General features: G+C 45.9%; 1 protein-coding gene across 1 annotated transcript in view; it reads left to right on the top strand.

Annotated features, from left to right (window-relative positions):
* PRKG2 (protein kinase cGMP-dependent 2) overlaps nt 1-20,395 on the top strand; it is a 174,927-nt gene that overhangs the window by 133,461 nt on the left and 21,071 nt on the right. The window contains exons 15-16 of the mRNA XM_040420449.1: nt 825-947; nt 1,448-1,510. Of these exons, the coding sequence (XP_040276383.1) occupies nt 825-947; nt 1,448-1,510 (186 nt within the window). The remainder of the gene's footprint in view (nt 1-824; nt 948-1,447; nt 1,511-20,395) is intronic.

The following is a 20,395-nucleotide window of genomic DNA, read 5'->3' as shown; positions in this document are numbered from 1 at the left end:
CCTACATCGCCACATCCACCCATCCACCGCCTCCTCAACCTCCTACTCCTAGATCCAGATTGTTATTGAAAATTTTCTGTATTTTGTTATTTTAAGTCATTTCCCTATCCACATTTGTTTGCAGAACAGTTGTCATGCTCTTAAGCACATTTTGATGCCTTTTGAAGCCCTCTAGCCCTTTCCAGGACTATTTTAGAGCCATTTTAGTGCCCACAAGTTCGGGTCCCCATTGACTTCTATGGGGTTCGGGTCAAGTTCGGGTCCCGAACCCGAACTTTTTTTTTTCAAGTTCTGCCGAACCTGCCGAACCCGAACATCCAGGTGTCCGCTCAACTCTACTTACTACTTAATACCATATGTGTTCCTTTGTTGTTTTTATGACTTCAATATGAAACTACAATGTAGAAAATTGAAAGGTGGGAGCACAATTTGCCTTATCTTCCCAGGGCACCAAAATACCTAATCCCAGCCCTGTTGCAGACCATCAGTACATGAAGCTTTCATAGGCATCTTCCTCCATTTTTGCAGAGCAGGACGCTTTCCTTGCTCTAGAGATCTGCACTACATTGTAATGACAGCTTTCATGGGAAGCCCTGAGCACATGTCCAACAATAAATGTTATATTAGCTGAAAGTTTTCCTTGTTTAGTCCCATTTTCCATGGTGACTGAGGGAAAGTGTTTTCTTTACATGTTTCTGCAGCTGAGTTGAAATCTTAACAACACAATTCTGTTTTTGTTATTATATATATATATATATCTTTGGGAGGATTATTTTTCATGTGCAATATGTGTAACATAACATATCTGGCATATTTCTCTCCAGCCCTCCTTTTACTGGGCCAGACCAGATGATGATCTACAATTTAATTCTCCAAGGTATTGAAAAAGTCGAGTTTCATAGAAAAATAGGCAGAAGGCCTGAAGATCTGATCCGACGCCTGTGCAGGTAACATGTGGATTTTATCTTATAATGAATGTGTACCCTATAGTATGCAATGGAAAATGTGTGCAGCATGCTAGTTGCAGTTTATGCCATGTCTTGGCACTGCAGATCATGTGTCATGTACTATTATTTTCACAAATGTTTGACATGTCAAAGTGACATATCAAAAGTTTTCAGATTTTTATATCTGTGGTGCTCTGGGTGCTGAGATCCACATTGATCACTAAAATGAGAAGGCCCAAATTGTGGCCTCACCTGCTTTTCCGCTAAGCTATGCCTCCTTTTTGGACAATTCACAAAGTGTTCAAAACAGTAAATGGGGCAAAAAAATCCTGGTACATTTTTATTAGTAAATCTCTCCCAATTCCTTGACTGGTTTGATATGTTATAAATAATTTGAATCATGAATACTATATTACTAAGCAGTCACTGTGGACCATCACATTTCTTCTCCAGGTATGTTTACTAATGCACTATTAAATTTTTGTAAATATTTTTTGCAGACAAAATCCATCAGAAAGACTAGGAAACTTGAAGAAAGGAATAACTGACATTAAGAAACACAGGTTTTCCTTTAACATTTTAATATTTTTATATTTGTTGGTGCTGATTTTTAAGTTTAATATCATATAACTCAGATCATCTAAATGGCACCTTCTTTAAAAGGGTTGTGCATCTTTGGAGGGGGGGGGGGAGTTTGGTAAACCCCCGTCTTGGGAAGACCTGAGCAGGGAAGCATACTTACCTGCTTTCCGGCGCTGGGTCCTATCTCCTTCGCTCCATGGCCTTGGCTGATCCACTTGGCTCCCTTGATGTAAACTTCCTTTTTGACACCTCTGCAGCCAATCGCTGGCTGCAGTGGTGACTAGAGATGTCGCGAACATAAAATTTTCCATTCGTGAACGGCGAACGCAAACTTCCGTGAATGTTCGCGAACCGGGCGAACAGCCATAGACTTCAATAGACAGGCGAATTTTAAAACCCACAGGGACTCTTTCTGGCCACAATAGTGATGGAAAAGTTGTTTCAAGGGGACTAACACCTGTGCTCACATGGAAAAGTACGTAGTTGACGCAGAGTGTGGTAAGTTGAATTCGCAATGCGATTAATATAACCTGCATTAATCGCATTGCGAATTCAACTTAGAGCTAAGTTCTTAATGGTTGTATTGCTAGAATTGACGAATATAACGAATATAGCACTATATTCTCAATCTTCGTTATATTCTAGCAATACAACCATTAGGAACCCAGCTCTAAGTTGAATTCGCAATGCGATTAATATAACCTGTATTAATCGCATTGCGATTACAACTTAGATCTGAGTTCCTAATGGTTGTATTGCTAGAATTGACGAATATAACGAATATAGCACTATATTCTCAATCTTCGTTATATTCTAGCAATACAACCATTAGGAACCCAGCTCTAATTTGAATTCGCAATGCGATTAATATAACCTGTATTAATCGCATTGCGATTACAACTTAGATCTGAGTTCCTAATGGTTGTATTGCTAGAATTGACGAATATAACGAATATAGCACTATATTCTCAATCTTCGTTATATCCTAGCAATACAACCATTAGGAACCCAGCTCTAAGTTGAATTCGCAATGCGATTAATATAACCTGTATTAATTGCATTGCGATTACAACTTAGATCTGAGTTCCTAATGGTTGTATTGCTAGAATTGACAAATATAACGAATATAGCACTATATTCTCAATCTTCGTTATATTCTAGCAATACAACCATTAGGAACCCAGCTCTAAGTTGAATTCGCAATGCGATTAATATAACCTGTATTAATCGCATTGCGATTACAACTTAGATCTGAGTTCCTAATGGTTGTATTGCTAGAATTGACGAATATAACGAATATAGCACTATATTCTCAATCTTCGTTATATTCTAGCAATACAACCATTAGGAACCCAGCTCTAATTTGAATTCGCAATGCGATTAATATAACCTGTATTAATCGCATTGCGATTACAACTTAGATCTGAGTTCCTAATGGTTGTATTGCTAGAATTGACGAATATAACGAATATAGCACTATATTCTCAATCTTCGTTATATCCTAGCAATACAACCATTAGGAACCCAGCTCTAAGTTGAATTCGCAATGCGATTAATATAACCTGTATTAATTGCATTGCGATTACAACTTAGATCTGAGTTCCTAATGGTTGTATTGCTAGAATTGACAAATATAACGAATATAGCACTATATTCTCAATCTTCGTTATATTCTAGCAATACAACCATTAGGAACCCAGCTCTAAGTTGAATTCGCAATGCGATTAAGATAACCTGTATTAATCGCATTGCGATTACAACTTAGATCTGAGTTCCTAATGGTTGTATTGCTAGAATTGACGAATATAACACTATATTCTCAATCTTTGTTATATCCTAGCAATACAACCATTAGTCACCCAGCTCTAAGTTGAATTCGCAATGCGATTAATATAACCTGTATTAATCGCATTGCGATTACAACTTAGTCAAATTTGTGACACTGCAGCTTCAGAATGAATCTGAGATGGATGCTGTCCTTGCTTTTTGATAGGAGGTGGGAGGGTCTGAGAGGGAGGGAATGCTGATTGGCTGGAATGTGTCTGCTGACTGTGAGGTACAGGGTCAAAGTTTGCCCAATGATGATGTATAGAGGGCGGACCGAACATCGCATATGTTCGCCCGCCGCGGCCAGGAACTGTTCGCCGGCGAATAGTTTGGGACATCTCTAGTGTTGACCTGCTTTCTTTGCGTTATAACAGCTGGTCAAATGATACAAGGGGAGCAGGTACAGCTGTGGCAGTGTCAAACAGGAAGTTTACATCCAGGGATCCCAGTGGAGTAACTGAGGACATGGAGTGAAGAAGCTGGGAGGCAGCACCGGGAAGCAGCTACATATGCTTCCCTTCACAGGTTTGCCACCCCGTTACAAAAGGGGCACAACCCTTACAAAGGAGTATTATGCCATCAGCCAATAAAGCTACAGTTCCACTATATTTTTGTATTTGATAGGTCATTTGTTTTTTCTTCCAGTTTGATAAAAAAAAATAATAATCTATAGTCATGGGAAGGTCACACAGGCACTCTGATTTTTAAAAGATACAATGCCTGTACCGGTGTGCCATATCTAACTTATAACACAATAAGTGCTTACACTCATGAATGATATTAAGCGCATTAGGGTTCTGTCAGTGAAAAACTGACGAATTTCCTTCACTTTTGCTGCAATTTTATTTTCCATTTTTTTTCCTTTTTTTTCTGCCTTTTTGGCATCAGTTCTCATCAGTGAAAAAAGAAGAATAACATCCAGCATCTCTAAGCAACCATAGGTGTGCTCAGCTTTATTTAACTGACCTATTGACTTGAATGGGTTTATTGCTCGGTCATGCAACTTACCACCCAAATGAATTTTACCTCCTTTTCTTATCACTAATAGAGATTTCATTTGGTGGTATTTCATTGCTGCTGACATTTTTTATTTTTTTGGTATTAATCGAAATTTACTGATTTTTTTACAAAAAAATGACATTTTTCACTTTCAGTTGTAATTTTTTTTTAAAAAAACGACATCCATATATAAATTTTTCTCTAAATTTATTGTTTTACATGTCTTTGATAAAAAAAAATGTTTGGGTAAAAAAAAAATGGTTTGGGTAAAAGTTATAGCGTTTACAAACTATGGTACAAAAATGTGAATATCTGCTTTTTGAAGCAGCTCTGACTTTCTGAGCACCTGTCATGTTTCCTGAGGTTCTACAATGCCCAGACAGTAGAAAAACCTCACAAATGACCCCATTTCGGAAAGTAGACACCCTTAGGTATTCGCTGATGGGCATAGTGAGTTCATAGAACTTTTTATTTTTTGTCACAAGTTAGCGGAAAATGATGATTTATTTTTTATTTTTTTCCTTACAAAGTCTCATATTCCACTAACTTTTGACAAAAAATAAAAACTTCCATGAACTCACTATGCCCATCAAGAAATACCTTGGGGTGTCTTCTTTCAAAAATGGGGTCACTTGTGGGGTAGTTATACTGCCCTGGCATTCTAGCGGCCCTAATGTGTGAGAAGTAGTTGAAATCAAAATATGTAAAAAAGTCCCTGTGAAATCCGAAAGGTGCTCTGTGGAATGTGGGCCCCTTTGCCCACCTAGGCTGCAAAAAAGTGTCACACATCTGGTATCGCCGTACTCAGGAGAAGTTGGGCAATGTGTTTTGGGGTGTCATTTTACATATACCCATGCTGGGTGAGAGAAATATCTCGGTCAAATGCCAACTTTGTATAAAAAATTGGGAAAAGTTGTCCCTGTGAAAAAATCTCTGCCAAAAAAAAAAAGGAGGACATAGGAGCTCCGCCCAACATCCATACCCACTTAGCCCGTATGCCCTGGCAAACCCGATTTCTCCATTCACATTAATCGATGTGGATGAATAAATCATTGCCGGGATTTTATTTTTATTTTTTATATACAAAGTGTTTGCCAAAGCATATGAACACCGCCGCCTCCTCAGCTCATATGCCTCGGCAAACGTATCTTTTACTGCAGAGGAGAAATCTCGTCTTGCAGCGCCGCATACACCGACTTTTGTGTAATCTGACAGCAGTGCAATGCTTCTGTCAGAATGCACATCAGTGCTGCAGCTAGTCGATCGGTTGGTCCACCTGGAAGGTAAAAAAAACAAAACAAAAAAGAAAAAAACAGGCCGCAACGCAATAAATTTATTAACTTTATAATAACATTTGAACGGAACATATAAACTTTATTTAACTTTTTGAACAGAACGTTAACTTTTTTGCTTACCGGTGTTTTTTTTACCTTTATAGGACAAACCTCTCCTTCCCCATGGGACAATGTGCAAAGCGCAAATCGCCCAAAGATGTGGCGAAGTACATTATGCACTTTGTCCCAGGTGAAAGGAGAGGTTTGCAGCAGCTGTGAGTGAAAGGGCCCTAATAGCCCTGTGTGCCTGTCCTGTGAGATGCAATCCCTATGCTAAGTGTACCTGTGTGTGGTTCTTCCGGAAACACTCCTCTAAGCATAGGGCAGGGTGGTCAGGGCAGTCAGGACAGAAATAGCGGGTGTCACACCTTATTCCACTCCTGCTACAGACACAACATCTTTTTTGGGGTGACGGTTGGGTTGAGGTACCAGCAACGACATTGGGGAAATGTCGCTCGTGTAGACGGCTCACTACACTGGTGGTTGGGGCCACGGAACCTCCTGGATACATGAATTTGAGGAAGGATCCTGTTCTCCTAGCCTTACTGTAGAGAACAAAACTATTGTACATCGCCAATTGAATCAAATATACAGACACCTTCTTATACCAGCGTCTGGTGTGTCGGGAAACTAAATAAGGAGCCAACATCTGGTCATTGAAGTCCACCCCTCCCATGAGCGCATTATAGTCGTGGACTGAGAGGGGCTTTTCAATGACACTGGTTGCCCGTTCTATTTGTATTGTCGTGTCTGCGTGAATGGAGGAGAGCATGAAAACGTCACACTTGTCTCTCCATTTCACCACGAGCAGTTCTTCGTTACACAAGGCAGCCCTCTCCCCCCTTGCAAGACGGGTGGTAACGAGCCGTTGGGGGAAGCCCTGGCGACTAGGTCGCACAGTGCCACAGCAGCCAATCTGTTTTAGGAACAAATGCCTGAAGAGGGGCACACTTGTGTAAAAATTGTCCACATAAAGATGGTACCCCTTGCCAAATAAGGGTGACACCAAGTCCCAGACTGTCTTCCCACTGTTCCCCAGGTAGTCAGGGCAACCGACCGGCTCCAGGGTCTGATCTTTACCCTCATAGATCCGAAATTTGTGGGTATAGCCTGTGGCCCTTTCACAGAGCTTATACAATTTGACCCCATACCAGGCGCGCTTGCTTGGGATGTATTGTTTGAAGCCAAGGCGCCCGGTAAAATGTATAAGGGACTCGTCTACACAGATGTTTTGCTCAGGGGTATACAAATCTGCAAATTTGTTGTTGAAGTGGTCTATGAGGGGCCGAATTTTGTGGAGCCGGTCAAAAGCTGGGTGGCCTCTGGGACGGGAGGTGGTGTTGTCGCTAAAGTGCAGGAAACGCAGGATGGCCTCAAATCGTGCCCTGGACATAGCAGCAGAGAACATGGGCATGTGATGAATTGGGTTCGTGGACCAATATGACCGCAATTCATGCTTTTTGGTTAGACCCATGTTGAGGAGAAGGCCCAGAATTTTTTTTTATTCGGAAACTTGGACTGTTTCCACCGGAAAGGCTGGGCATAATAGCTTCCCGGGTTGGCGGCTATAAATTGAGTGGCATACCGATTTGTTTCTGCCACAACTAAGTCCAAGAGCTCCGCAGTCAAGAACAGCTCAAAAAATCCCAGTGCCGAACCGATCTGAGCTGTCTCAACCCGAACTCCAGACTGGGCGGTGAAAAGGGGAACTACAGGTGCGGCTGAAGTTGGGGACTGCCAATCAGGGTTTGCCAGCACCTCAGGGACTCTAGGGGCTCTATGGGCCTGTCTGTGCGGTGGCTGCGACAGGTTAACTATTGCACGTGGCACCGTAGCAGCTTCAACTGCCCTTCTGGTGCTCGCCACTTCACCATGTTGTACGGCAGTGCTGGTACTAGGTCCAGGGAGGGCTGAGCTGCTGGTGTATGCCTCACCACGTAATCCGACAGCGCCAGCCCCACTCTGCTGCCCTTGAAGCGGATCCTGCGCAACCTGTGGTCTAGCAACAAGGGGCCGGGTACGCCTGGTGCTATCAGGGACCTCAACCTCCTCGTCCGAACTTTGGGTCAGACTGCCACTGCTTTCTACAGGTTCATATTCTGACCCGCTAGATTTGTCAGATGAGGGTTCCCATTCCTCATCCGACTGGGTCAGAAGCCTGTAGGCCTCTTCAGAAGAATACCCCCTGTTTGACATTTGGACTACTAAATTTAGGGGTATTCCCTGAGACTACCCAAGAAAAAAAGCAAGCCTGTCTTACAAATGGGAGGCTAGCAAAGCACCGGAGGCCGCTGTGATTGATAAAAAATATCAAAACTGATTTTTTTTATCGCCGCATCGCTTGTAAAGTGATTGTGCAGTGATCAAAAAAATAATAATTTTTTGTCACTGCGGCGGGGCGGGCGTGGGTGAACGCACGTGTGGGCGACCGATCAGGCCTGATCGGGCAAACACTGCGTTTTGGGTGGAGGGCGAACTAAGGTGACACTAATACTATTATAGATCTGACTGTGATCAGTTTTGATTGTGGACTGGGCGCTAAACGATCGCTAACTACCTAACCAAGGGGCCTAAACTATCCTAAAACCTATCAGTCAATACCAGTGAAAAAAAAAAAGTGACAGTTTACACTGATCACTTTTTTCCCTTTCACTAGTGATTGACAGGGGTGATCAAGGGGTGATCAAGGGGTTAATTGGGGTGATGAGGGGTGATCTGGGGCTAAGTGAAGTGTTTGGTGTGTACTCACTGTGATGTCTGCTCCTCTGCTGGAACCAACCGACCAAAAGGACCAGCAGAGGAGCAGAGAAGACATTTAACACCTTATATTTATAAATATAAGGTGTTAGATGGCTTGTGATTCGTTTTTTTGAAAATCATCAACCTGCCAGCGACGATCATTGGCTGGCAGGTTGATGACGAACTTGTCCTCTAACTTTTGCCGGGCTGCGATGCGCATGCGCGGGCCGGCTTTGAGCGTAGTCTCGCGAGATGACGCGTATATGCGTGACTCTGCCTGCAGCTGCCACCTCCGGAACGCGATCCTACGTTAGGCGGTCCGGAAGCGGTTTTAATGGGTCCGTTATCAATCCAGGTGCTGTCCATTTTAAACTTAGATTCCCATCAAATGCTGCAAGCAGAGATTTTAAAAAACATGCTATGGGACTACATGATTTGTCTGTATCCTGATAGTTATTAGCACTGCAGATTTGCATTGCTATCTACAGTGCCTTGCAAAAGTATTCACCCCCCTTGACTTTTTTCGTGTTTTGGTGCCTCACAACCTGGAATTAACATGGATTGTTTGAGGATTTGCATCATTTAATTTACAGAACATGCCCACAACTTTGAAGATTTTTTTTATTATTTTTTATTGTGAAGCAAACAAATAGGCCAAAATAACAGAAAATGTGAATATGCATAGCTATTCACCCTCCTAAAGTCAATACTTTGTAGAGCCACCTTTTGCGGCAATCACATCTCGCTTTGGATAAGTCTCTATGAACTTGCCACATCTTACCACTGGGATTTTTGCCCATTCCTTCTTGCAAAACTGCTCCAGCTCCTTCAAGTTGGATGGTTTGCGCTTGTGAACAGCAATCTTTAAGTCTGACCACAGATTTTCTATTGGATTGAGATCTGGGGTTTGACTAGGCCATTCCAACACATTTACATGTTTCCCCTTAAACCACTCAAGTGTTCCTTTAGCAGTGTGTTTGGGGTCATTGTCCTGCTGGAAGGTGATTCTCCGTCCTAGCCTCAAATCACGCACAGAGTGGTACAGGCTTTGCTCAAGAATATCCCTGTATTTAGCACTATTCATCTTTCCCTCAACTCTGACCAGTTTCCCAGTCAATGTCAGTCCCAGTGGATACTGCCACCACAATGTTTCACTGGGGTATGGTGTTCTTTGGGTGATGTGTTGGGTTTGCGCCAGACATAGCATTTTCTTTGATGGCCGAAAAGTTTAATTTTAGTCTCATCAGACCAGAGCACCTTCCTCCATACATTTTGGGAGTCTCCCACATGCCTTTTTGCAAACTCACAACTAGAGTTGAGCGAACACCTGGATGTTCGGGTTCGACGAGTTCGGCCGAACTTTCGAAAAATGTTCGGGTTCGGGATCCGAACTCGACCCGAACTTCATCCCGAACCCGAACCCCATAGAAGTCAATGGGGACCCGAACTTTTGGGCACTAAAAAGGCTGTAAAACACACCCGGAAAGGGCTAGAGGGCTGCAAAAGGCAGCAAAATGTAGTTAAATCCCCTGCAAACAAATGTAGATAGGGAAATGATGAGTTAACATAAAATAAATAAAAATTAAACAATATTAATTGGAGTGAGGTCCCATAGCACAGAATCAGGCTTCAAGTCACCCACCAATGGAGAAGGTCACTTACTATTATTTTGACCACAGCACCCAGACAAAGGAGAGAGGTCCCACAGCAGAGAACCAGGCATCATATCACCCACCACAGGAGTAGGCCACCATTTAGTTACTTTGACCCCTACACCCAGACGGAGGAGAGAGGTTACACAGCAGAGAATCAGGCATTTAGATCACCCACCACAGGAGTAGGCCACCATTGAATCAGACCCCGGCAACCATGTCAGATGGCACAAGCATAAGCTTTATATCAATCAGCACAGGAGAAGGCGACTTTGACAGACTTTGACCCCTACACCCGGACGGAGGAGAGAGGTTTCAAAGCAGAGAATCAGGCATTTAGATCACCCACCACAGGAGTAGGCCCCAATTTAATGGGACCCCCGGCAACCATGTCAGATGGCACAACCATCAGCTTCATATCAATCAGCACAGGAGAAGGCGACTTTGAAAGACTTTGACCCCTACACCCAGACGGAGGAGAGAGGTTTCACAGCAGAGAATCAGGCATTTAGATCACCCACCACAGGAGTAGGCCCCCATTGAATCAGACCCTGGCAACCATGTCAGATGGCACAACCATCAGCTTTATATCAATCAGCACAGGAGAAGGCGACTTTGAAAGACTTTGACCCCTACACCCAGATGGAGGAGAGAGGTTTCACAGCAGAGAATCAGGCATCATATCAACCACCACAGGAGAAGCCACCATTTAGTTACTTTGACCCCTGCACCCAGGAAGAGGAGAGAGGCACCACAGCACATATTCTGGCATCATATCAGCCACCACAGGAGAAGCCACCATTGAGTTACTTGACCCCCGCACCCAGGAAGAGGAGAGAGGCACCACAGCACATATTCTGGCATCATATCAGCCACCACAGGAGAAGCCACCATTGAGTTACTTTGACCCCCGCACCCAGGAAGAGGAGAGAGGCACCACAGCACATATTCTGGCATCATATCAGCCACCACAGGAGAAGCCACCATTGAGTTACTTTGACCCCTGCACCCAGGAAGAGGAGAGAGGCCCCACAGCACATATTCTGGCATCATATCAGCCACCACAGGAGAAGCCACCATTTAGTTACTTTGACTCCTTCACCCAAACAGAGGAGAGAGGTTCCACATCAGAGAATCAGGCATCATATCAACCACCACAGGAGTAGGCCACAATTTAATGGGACCCCGGCAACCATGTCAGATGGCACAACCATCAGCTTCATATCAATCAGCACAGGAGAAGGCGACTTTGAAAGACTTTGACCCCTACACCCAGACGGAGGAGAGAGGTTTCACAGCAGAGAATCAGGCATTTAGATCACCCACCACAGGAGTAGGCCCCCATTGAATCAGACCCTGGCAACCATGTCAGATGGCACAACCATCAGCTTTATATCAATCAGCACAGGAGAAGCCACCATTGAGTTACTTTGACCCCTGCACCCAGGAAGAGGAGAGAGGCCCCACAGCACATATTCTGGCATCATATCAGCCACCACAGGAGAAGCCACCATTGAGTTACTTTGACCCCCGCACCCAGGAAGAGGAGAGAGGCACCACAGCACATATTCTGGCATCATATCAGCCACCACAGGAGAAGCCACCATTGAGTTACTTTGACCCCTGCACCCAGGAAGAGGAGAGAGGCCCCACAGCACATATTCTGGCATCATACTAACCACCACAGGAGAAGCCACCATTGAGTTACTTTGACCCCTGCACCCAGGAAGAGGAGAGAGGCCCCACAGCACATATTCTGGCATCATATCAGCCACCACAGGAGAAGCCACCATTGAGTTACTTTGACCCCCGCACCCAGGAAGAGGAGAGAGGCACCACAGCACATATTCTGGCATCATATCAGCCACCACAGGAGAAGCCACCATTGAGTTACTTTGACCCCCGCACCCAGGAAGAGGAGAGAGGCACCACAGCACATATTCAGGCATCATATCACACACCACAGGAGAAGGCCTCTTTCAGTGATTTAGGCCTTTGGACCCAGACAGAGGAGAGAGGCACCACAGCACATATTCTGGCATCATATCAGCCACCACAGGAGAAGCCACCATTGAGTTACTTTGACCCCTGCACCCAGGAAGAGGAGAGAGGCCCCACAGCACATATTCTGGCATCATATCAGCCACCACAGGAGAAGCCACCATTGAGTTACTTTGACCCCTGCACCCAGGAAGAGGAGAGAGGCCCCACAGCACATATTCTGGCATCATATCAGCCACCACAGGAGAAGCCACCATTGAGTTACTTTGACCCCCGCACCCAGGAAGAGGAGAGAGGCACCACAGCACATATTCTGGCATCATATCAGCCACCACAGGAGAAGCCACCATTGAGTTACTTTGACCCCCGCACCCAGGAAGAGGAGAGAGGCACCACAGCACATATTCAGGCATCATATCACACACCACAGGAGAAGGCCTCTTTCAGTGATTTAGGCCTTTGGACCCAGACAGAGGAGAGAGGCACCACAGCACATATTCTGGCATCATATCAGCCACCACAGGAGAAGCCACCATTGAGTTACTTTGACCCCTGCACCCAGGAAGAGGAGAGAGGCCCCACAGCACATATTCTGGCATCATATCAGCCACCACAGGAGAAGCCACCATTGAGTTACTTTGACCCCTGCACCCAGGAAGAGGAGAGAGGCCCCACAGCACATATTCTGGCATCATATCAGCCACCACAGGAGAAGCCACCATTGAGTTACTTTGACCCCCGCACCCAGGAAGAGGAGAGAGGCACCACAGCACATATCCTCGCATCATATCAGCCACCACAGGAGAAGCCACCATTGAGTTACTTTGACCCCTGCACCCAGGAAGAGGAGAGAGGCCCCACAGCACATATTCTGGCATCATACTAACCACCACAGGAGAAGCCACCATTGAGTTACTTTGACCCCTGCACCCAGGAAGAGGAGAGAGGCCCCACAGCACATATTCTGGCATCATATCAGCCACCACAGGAGAAGCCACCATTGAGTTACTTTGACCCCCGCACCCAGGAAGAGGAGAGAGGCACCACAGCACATATTCTGGCATCATATCAGCCACCACAGGAGAAGCCACCATTGAGTTACTTTGACCCCCGCACCCAGGAAGAGGAGAGAGGCACCACAGCACATATTCAGGCATCATATCACAAACCACAGGAGAAGGCCTCTTTCAGTGATTTAGGCCTTTGGACCCAGACAGAGGAGAGAGGCACCACAGCACATATTCTGGCATCATATCAGCCACCACAGGAGAAGCCACCATTGAGTTACTTTGACCCCTGCACCCAGGAAGAGGAGAGAGGCCCCACAGCACATATTCTCGCATCATATCAGCCACCACAGGAGAAGCCACCATTGAGTTACTTTGACCCCCGCACCCAGGAAGAGGAGAGAGGCACCACAGCACATATTCAGGCATCATATCACACACCACAGGAGAAGGCCTCTTTCAGTGATTTAGGCCTTTGGACCCAGACAGAGGAGAGAGGCACCACAGCACATATTCTGGCATCATATCAGCCACCACAGGAGAAGCCACCATTGAGTTACTTTGACCCCTGCACCCAGGAAGAGGAGAGAGGCCCCACAGCACATATTCTGGCATCATATCAGCCACCACAGGAGAAGCCACCATTTAGTTACTTTGACCCCTGCACCCAGGAAGAGGAGAGAGGCACCACAGCACATATTCTGGCATCATATCAGCCACCACAGGAGAAGCCACCATTTAGTTACTTTGACCCCTTCACCCAAACAGAGGAGAGAGGTTCCACATCAGAGAATCAGGCATCATATCAACCCCCACAGGAGTAGGCCACAATTTAGTTTATTTGACCCCTGCACCCAGGAAGAGGAGAGAGGCCCCACAGCACATATTCTGGCATCATATCACACACCACAGGAGAAGGCCTCTTTCAGTGATTTAGGCCTTTGGACCCAGACAGAGGAGAGAGGTCAGAGATTAGCTTCATATCCCCCAGCACAGCAGAAGACCGCTTTATTTGACTTAGGCCTCAGCACCCAGACAGAAGACAGAGGTAGCATGGCAGAGGTTATGGCTTCATGTCACCCGTTAGTTTAACCGGCCACTTTCATCTGGTTAGGCCCCGGCGCCCAGACAGAGAAGAGTTTCATTCAACTGTGGGTTTCATAAAATTTGTATCAAATAAAGAAGTGGCCCGTAGCACAACAAGACATGTTTTAGGCAGTTAATAAGGACTACTCTGCACAAGGGAGGGACAGGTCCTGTGGGATCCATGCCTGGTTCATCTTTATGAAGGTCAGCTTGTCCACGTTGGCTGTGGACAGGCGGCTGCGCTTGTCAGTAATGACGCCCCCTGCCGTGCTGAATACGCGTTCAGATAAAACGCTGGCCGCCGGGCAGGAAAGCACCTCCAAGGCATAACATGCTAACTCTGGCCACGTGGACAATTTCGAAACCCAGTAGTTGAATGGGGCCGAACCATCCGTCAGGATGTGGAGGGGTGTGCAGACATACTGTTCAACCATGTTAGTGAAATGCTGCCTCCTGCTAACACGTTCCGTATCAGGTGTCGGTGCAGATAGCTGTGGCGTGGAGACAAAACTTTTCCACATTTCTGCCATGCTAACCCTGCCCTCAGATGAGCTGGCCGTGACACAGCTGCGTTGGCGACCTCTTGCCACTCCTCTGCCTTCACCTTCCACCTGTTCCCCTGTGACATGTGGGAATGCTCTCAAGAGCGCCTCTATCAGCGTGCGCTTGTACTCGCGCATCTTACGGTCGCGCTCCAGTTCAGGAATTAAAGTGGGCACATTGTCTTTATACCGGGGATCCAGCAGGGTGGCCACCCAGTAGTCTGCACACGTTAAAACGTGGGCAACTCTGCTGTCGTTGCGCAGGCATTGGAGCATATATTCGCTCATGTGGGCCAGGCTACCCATGGGTAAGGACAAGCTGTCCTCTGTGGGAGGCGTATCGTCATCGTCCACCGTATCCCCCCAGCCACGCACCAGTGATGGGCCTGGGCTGCCACCCCGCTGTGAACTTGCGTCATCCTCGTCCCCCTCCACCTCCTCCTCCTCATCCTCCTCGTCCTCCAGTACAGTGCCTTGGCTGGCGACTTGTGAACCTGTCCTCTGCTGCTTAAACAAACCTCCCTCTGAGCCACTTCGAGCAGACTGGCCCGAAAGTGTTAGAAACGAGCCCTCATCCTCCTCCTCCTCCTCCACCTGGGCCACCTCCTCTAACATCATTGCCCTAAGTGTTTTCTCAAGGAGACATAGAAGTGGTATTGTAACGCTGATAACAGTGTCATCGCCACTGGCCATGTTGGTGGAGTACTCGAAACAGCGCAGCAGGGCACACAGGTCTCGCATGGAGGCCCAATCATTGGTGGTGAAGTGGTGCTGTTCGGCAGTACGACTGACGCGAGCGTGCTGCAGCTGAAACTCCACTATGGCCTGCTGCTGCTCGCACAGTCTCTCCAGCATGTGCAAGGTGGAGTTCCACCGGGTGGGCACGTCGCATATGAGGCGGTGAGCGGGAAGGCCGAAGTTCCGCTGTAGCGCAGACAGGCGAGCAGCGGCAGGATGTGAACGGCGGAAGCGCGCACAGACGGCCCGCACTTTATGCAGCAGCTCTGACATGTTGGGGTAGTGGTGAATGAACCTCTGCACCACCAAGTTCAGCACATGCGCCAGGCAAGGGATGTGCGTCAAACCGGCTAGTCCCAGAGCTGCCACGAGATTTCGCCCATTATCGCATACCACCAGGCCTGGCTTGAGGCCCACCGGCAGAAACCACTCGTCGGTCTGTTGTTCAATACCCCGCCACAACTCCTTTGCGCTGTGGGGCCTGTCCCCCAAACATATGAGTTTCAGAATGGCCTGCTGACGTTTACCCCGGGCTGTGCTGAAGTTGGTGGTGAAGGTGTGTGGCTGACCGGATGAGCTGGTGGAAGCAGTGGAGGAGGAAGCCGAGTAGGAGGAGGAGGCTACAGGAGGCAGAGAATGATGCCCTGCGATCCTAGGGGGCGGAAGGACGTGCGCCAAGGAACTGTCCGCCGGGGGCCCAGCCGCCACTACATTCATCCAGTGTGCAGTTAGTGAGATATAGCGTCCCTGGCCGTGCTTACTGGTCCACGTATCTGTGGTTAGGTGGACCTTGCCACAAATGGCGTTGCGCAGTGCACACTTGATTTTATCGGACACTTGCATGTGCAGGGAAGGCACGGCTGTCTTGGAGAAGTAGTGGCGGCTGGGAACCACATACTGCGGGACAGCCATGGCCATCAGCTGTTTGAAGCTGTCTGTGTCCACCAGCCGGAATGACAGCATTTCAAAGGCCAGCAGTTTAGAAATGCTGGCGTTCAGGCCAAGGGCTCGAGGGTGACTCGGGGGGGATTTGCGCTTCCTCTCTAAGGTTTGAGATATTGAGAGCTGAACGCTGCTGTGTGATATAGTGGAGACGCTAGTTGACGGTGGCGGTGGTGGTGGTGTCGGTGGCACATCCTCTGTTTGCTGCTCGGCAGGTGGCAACATTCCTCTCGAGGCGGAAGCCGAGGCAGCAGCGGTAGAGGGAGCAGGGGGAGCCTCAGCGAGTGCCTGGTTTTTAAGGTGTGTACCCCACTGCAGTTCATGCTTTGCATGTAGATGCCTGGTCATGCAGGTTGTGCTGAGGTTCAGAACGTTAATGCCTCGCCTCAGGCTCTGATGGCAGAGCGTGCAAGTCACTCGGGTCTTGTCGGTAGGACATTGTTTAAAGAAGTGCCATGCCAGGGAACTCTTTGAAGCTGCCTTTGTGGGGCTGGGTCCCTGTTGGCGATGTCCAGTAGCAGGCGAACTCTGGGGGCGGCGGCTCGTCTGCTTTGGCCCCCTGCTCCCTCTTTGGCTTCGCTGTTGTCTCGGTCTCACCACTACCTCTTCCTCTGAACTGTGAAAGTCATCGCCACGACCTTCAGTCCATGTGGGGTCTAAGACCTCATCGTCCTCTGCATCGTCTTCCACCCAGTCTCCCTCCCTGACCTCCTCCTGTTCAGTCTGCACACTGCAAAAAGACGCGGCAGTGGGCACCTGTGTTTCATCATCATCAGAGAGTCGGTGACTCTGCTGTGGTGGTATTCCCATGTCCTCTTCATCTGGAGACATAAGTGGTTGTGCGTCAGTGCATGGTATGTCTTCCTCCACTGGGGAAGGGCTAGGTGGACGCCCCTGGGAAACCCTGGAAGCAGAGTCTTCAAACAGAAGAAGAGACTGCTGCATAACTTGTGGCTCAGACCGTTTCCCTGATATGCTTGGGGGTGATGTGACAGACTGATGGGCTTGGTTTTCAGGTGCCACCTGTGCGCTTTCCGCAGAAGACTGGGTGGAAGACCATGTGGTGAACGTGCTGGAAGCACTGTCGGCCACCCAATCGATTAATGCCTGTACCTGCTCAGGCCTTACAATCCTAAGAGCGGCATTGGGCCCCACGAGATATTGCGGTACATTCTGCCGGCTAGTTGAGGGAGTTCGTTCCCTACTGTGTGCGCCTGGGGCCGAACGGCCACGTCCTCGACCAGCAACAGAGGCTCCACGGACACCACCACGACCGCGTCCTCGTCCCTTAATAGTATTTTTCTTCATTGTTGCGATTCAACTCGCACCACAATGAAATATATTATTTTTTATAAGCAAAATCCCCTCACTGGAATACTTTCAGTCTTTTGACTGTATGGATTACAGATGGAATGACTGTTATATGTGAGTACCGCTTTCTTTGACAGATTCTAGTATGGGTACATATATGTTTTCCCAACCCCAGCACATTAGTTTGCTAATTCCAGATGTATGAAACGCAGGCCTAACTGTATCTAGTATATTGAACGCCAGATAAACTAACTTGGCCTTTTTTAAATAAAAAAAAAATTCCCTCACTGGAATACTTTCAGTCTTTTGACTGTATGGATTACAGATGGAATGACTGTTATATGTGAGTACCGCTTTCTTTGACAGATTCTAGTATGGGTACATATATGTTTTTCCAACCCCAGCACATTAGTTTGCTAATTCCAGATGTATGAAACGCAGGCCTAACTGTATCTAGTATATTGAACGCCAGATAAACTAACTTGGCCTTTTTTAAATAAAAAAAAAATTCCCTCACTGGAATACTTTCAGTCTTTTGACTGTATGGATTACAGATGGAATGACTGTTATATGTGAGTACCGCTTTCTTTGACAGATTCTAGTATGGGTACATATATGTTTTCCCAACCCCAGCACATTAGTTTGCTAATTCCAGATGTATGAAACGCAGGCCTAACTGTATCTAGTATATTGAACGCCAGATAAACTAACTTGGCCTTTTTTAAATAAAAAAAAAATTCCCTCACTGGAATACTTTCAGTCTTTTGACTGTATGGATTACAGATGGAATGACTGTTATATGTGAGTACCGCTTTCTTTGACAGATTCTAGTATGGGTACATATATGTTTTTCCAACCCCAGCACATTAGTTTGCTAATTCCAGATGTATGAAACGCAGGCCTAACTGTATCTAGTATATTGAACGCCAGATAAACTAACTTGGCCTTTTTAAATAAAAAAAAAATTCCCTCACTGGAATACTTTCAGTCTTTTGACTGTATGGATTACAGATGGAATGACTGTTATATGTGAGTACCGCTTTCTTTGACAGATTCTAGTATGGGTACATATATGTTTTCCCAACCCCAGCACATTAGTTTGCTAATTCCAGATGTATGAAACGCAGGCCTAACTGTATCTAGTATATTGAACGCCAGATAAACTAACTTGGCCTTTTTTAAATAAAAAAAATTCCCTCACTGGAATACTTTCAGTCTTTTGACTGTATGGATTACAGATGGAATGACTGTTATATGTGAGTACCGCTTTCTTTGACAGATTCTAGTATGGGTACATATATGTTTTCCCAACCCCAGCACATTAGTTTGCTAATTCCAGATGTATGAAATGCAGGCCTAACTGTATCTAGTATATTGAACGCCAGATAAACTAACTTGGCCTTTTTTAAAAAAAAAAAAAATTCCCTCACTGGAATACTTTCAGTCTTTTGACTGTATGGATTACAGATGGAATGACTGTTATATGTGAGTACCGCTTTCTTTGACAGATTCTCGTATGGGTACATATATGTTTTCCCAACCCCAGCACATTAGTTTGCTAATTCCAGATGTATGAAACGCAGGCCTAACTGTATCTAGTATATGAACGCCAGATAAACTAACTTGGCCTTTTTTAAATAAAAAAAATTCCCTCACTGGAATACTTTCAGTCTTTTGACTGTATGGATTACAGATGGAATGACTGTTATATGTGAGTACCGCTTTCTTTGACAGATTCTAGTATGGGTACATATATGTTTTCCCAACCCCAGCACATTAGTTTGCTAATTCCAGATGTATGAAACGCAGGCCTAACTGTATCTAGTATATTGAACGCCAGATAAACTAACTTGGCCTTTTTTAAATAAAAAAAAAATTCCCTCACTGGAATACTTTCAGTCTTTTGACTGTATGGATTACAGATGGAATGACTGTTATATGTGAGTACCGCTTTCTTTGACAGATTCTAGTATGGGTACATATATGTTTTCCCAACCCCAGCACATTAGTTTGCTAATTCCAGATGTATGAAACGCAGGCCTAACTGTATCTAGTATATTGACGCCAGATAAACTAACTTGGCCTTTTTTAAATAAAAAAAATTCCCTCACTGGAATACTTTCAGTCTTTTGACTGTATGGATTACAGATGGAATGACTGTTATATGTGAGTACCGCTTTCTTTGACAGATTCTAGTATGGGTACATATATGTTTTCCCAACCCCAGCACATTAGTTTGCTAATTCCAGATGTATGAAACGCAGGCCTAACTGTATCTAGTATATTGAACGCCAGATAAACTAAACTTGGCCTTTTTTAAATAAAAAAAATTCCCTCACTGGAATACTTTCAGTCTTTTGACTGTATGGATTACAGATGGAATGACTGTTATATGTGAGTACCGCTTTCTTTGACAGATTCTAGTATGGGTACATATATGTTTTCCCAACCCCAGCACATTAGTTTGCTAATTCCAGATGTATGAAACGCAGGCCTAACTGTATCTAGTATATTGAACGCCAGATAAACTAACTTGGCCTTTTTTAAATAAAAAAAAAATTCCCTCACTGGAATACTTTCAGTCTTTTGACTGTATGGATTACAGATGGAATGACTGTTATATGTGAGTACCGCTTTCTTTGACAGATTCTAGTATGGGTACATATATGTTTTCCCAACCCCAGCACA

The sequence above is a fragment of the Bufo bufo genome, chromosome 2, assembly GCF_905171765.1.
Source record: "Bufo bufo chromosome 2, aBufBuf1.1, whole genome shotgun sequence".
NCBI classification, from domain to species: domain Eukaryota; kingdom Metazoa; phylum Chordata; class Amphibia; order Anura; family Bufonidae; genus Bufo; species Bufo bufo.
This window is presented reverse-complemented; position numbering and strand designations above follow the sequence as displayed.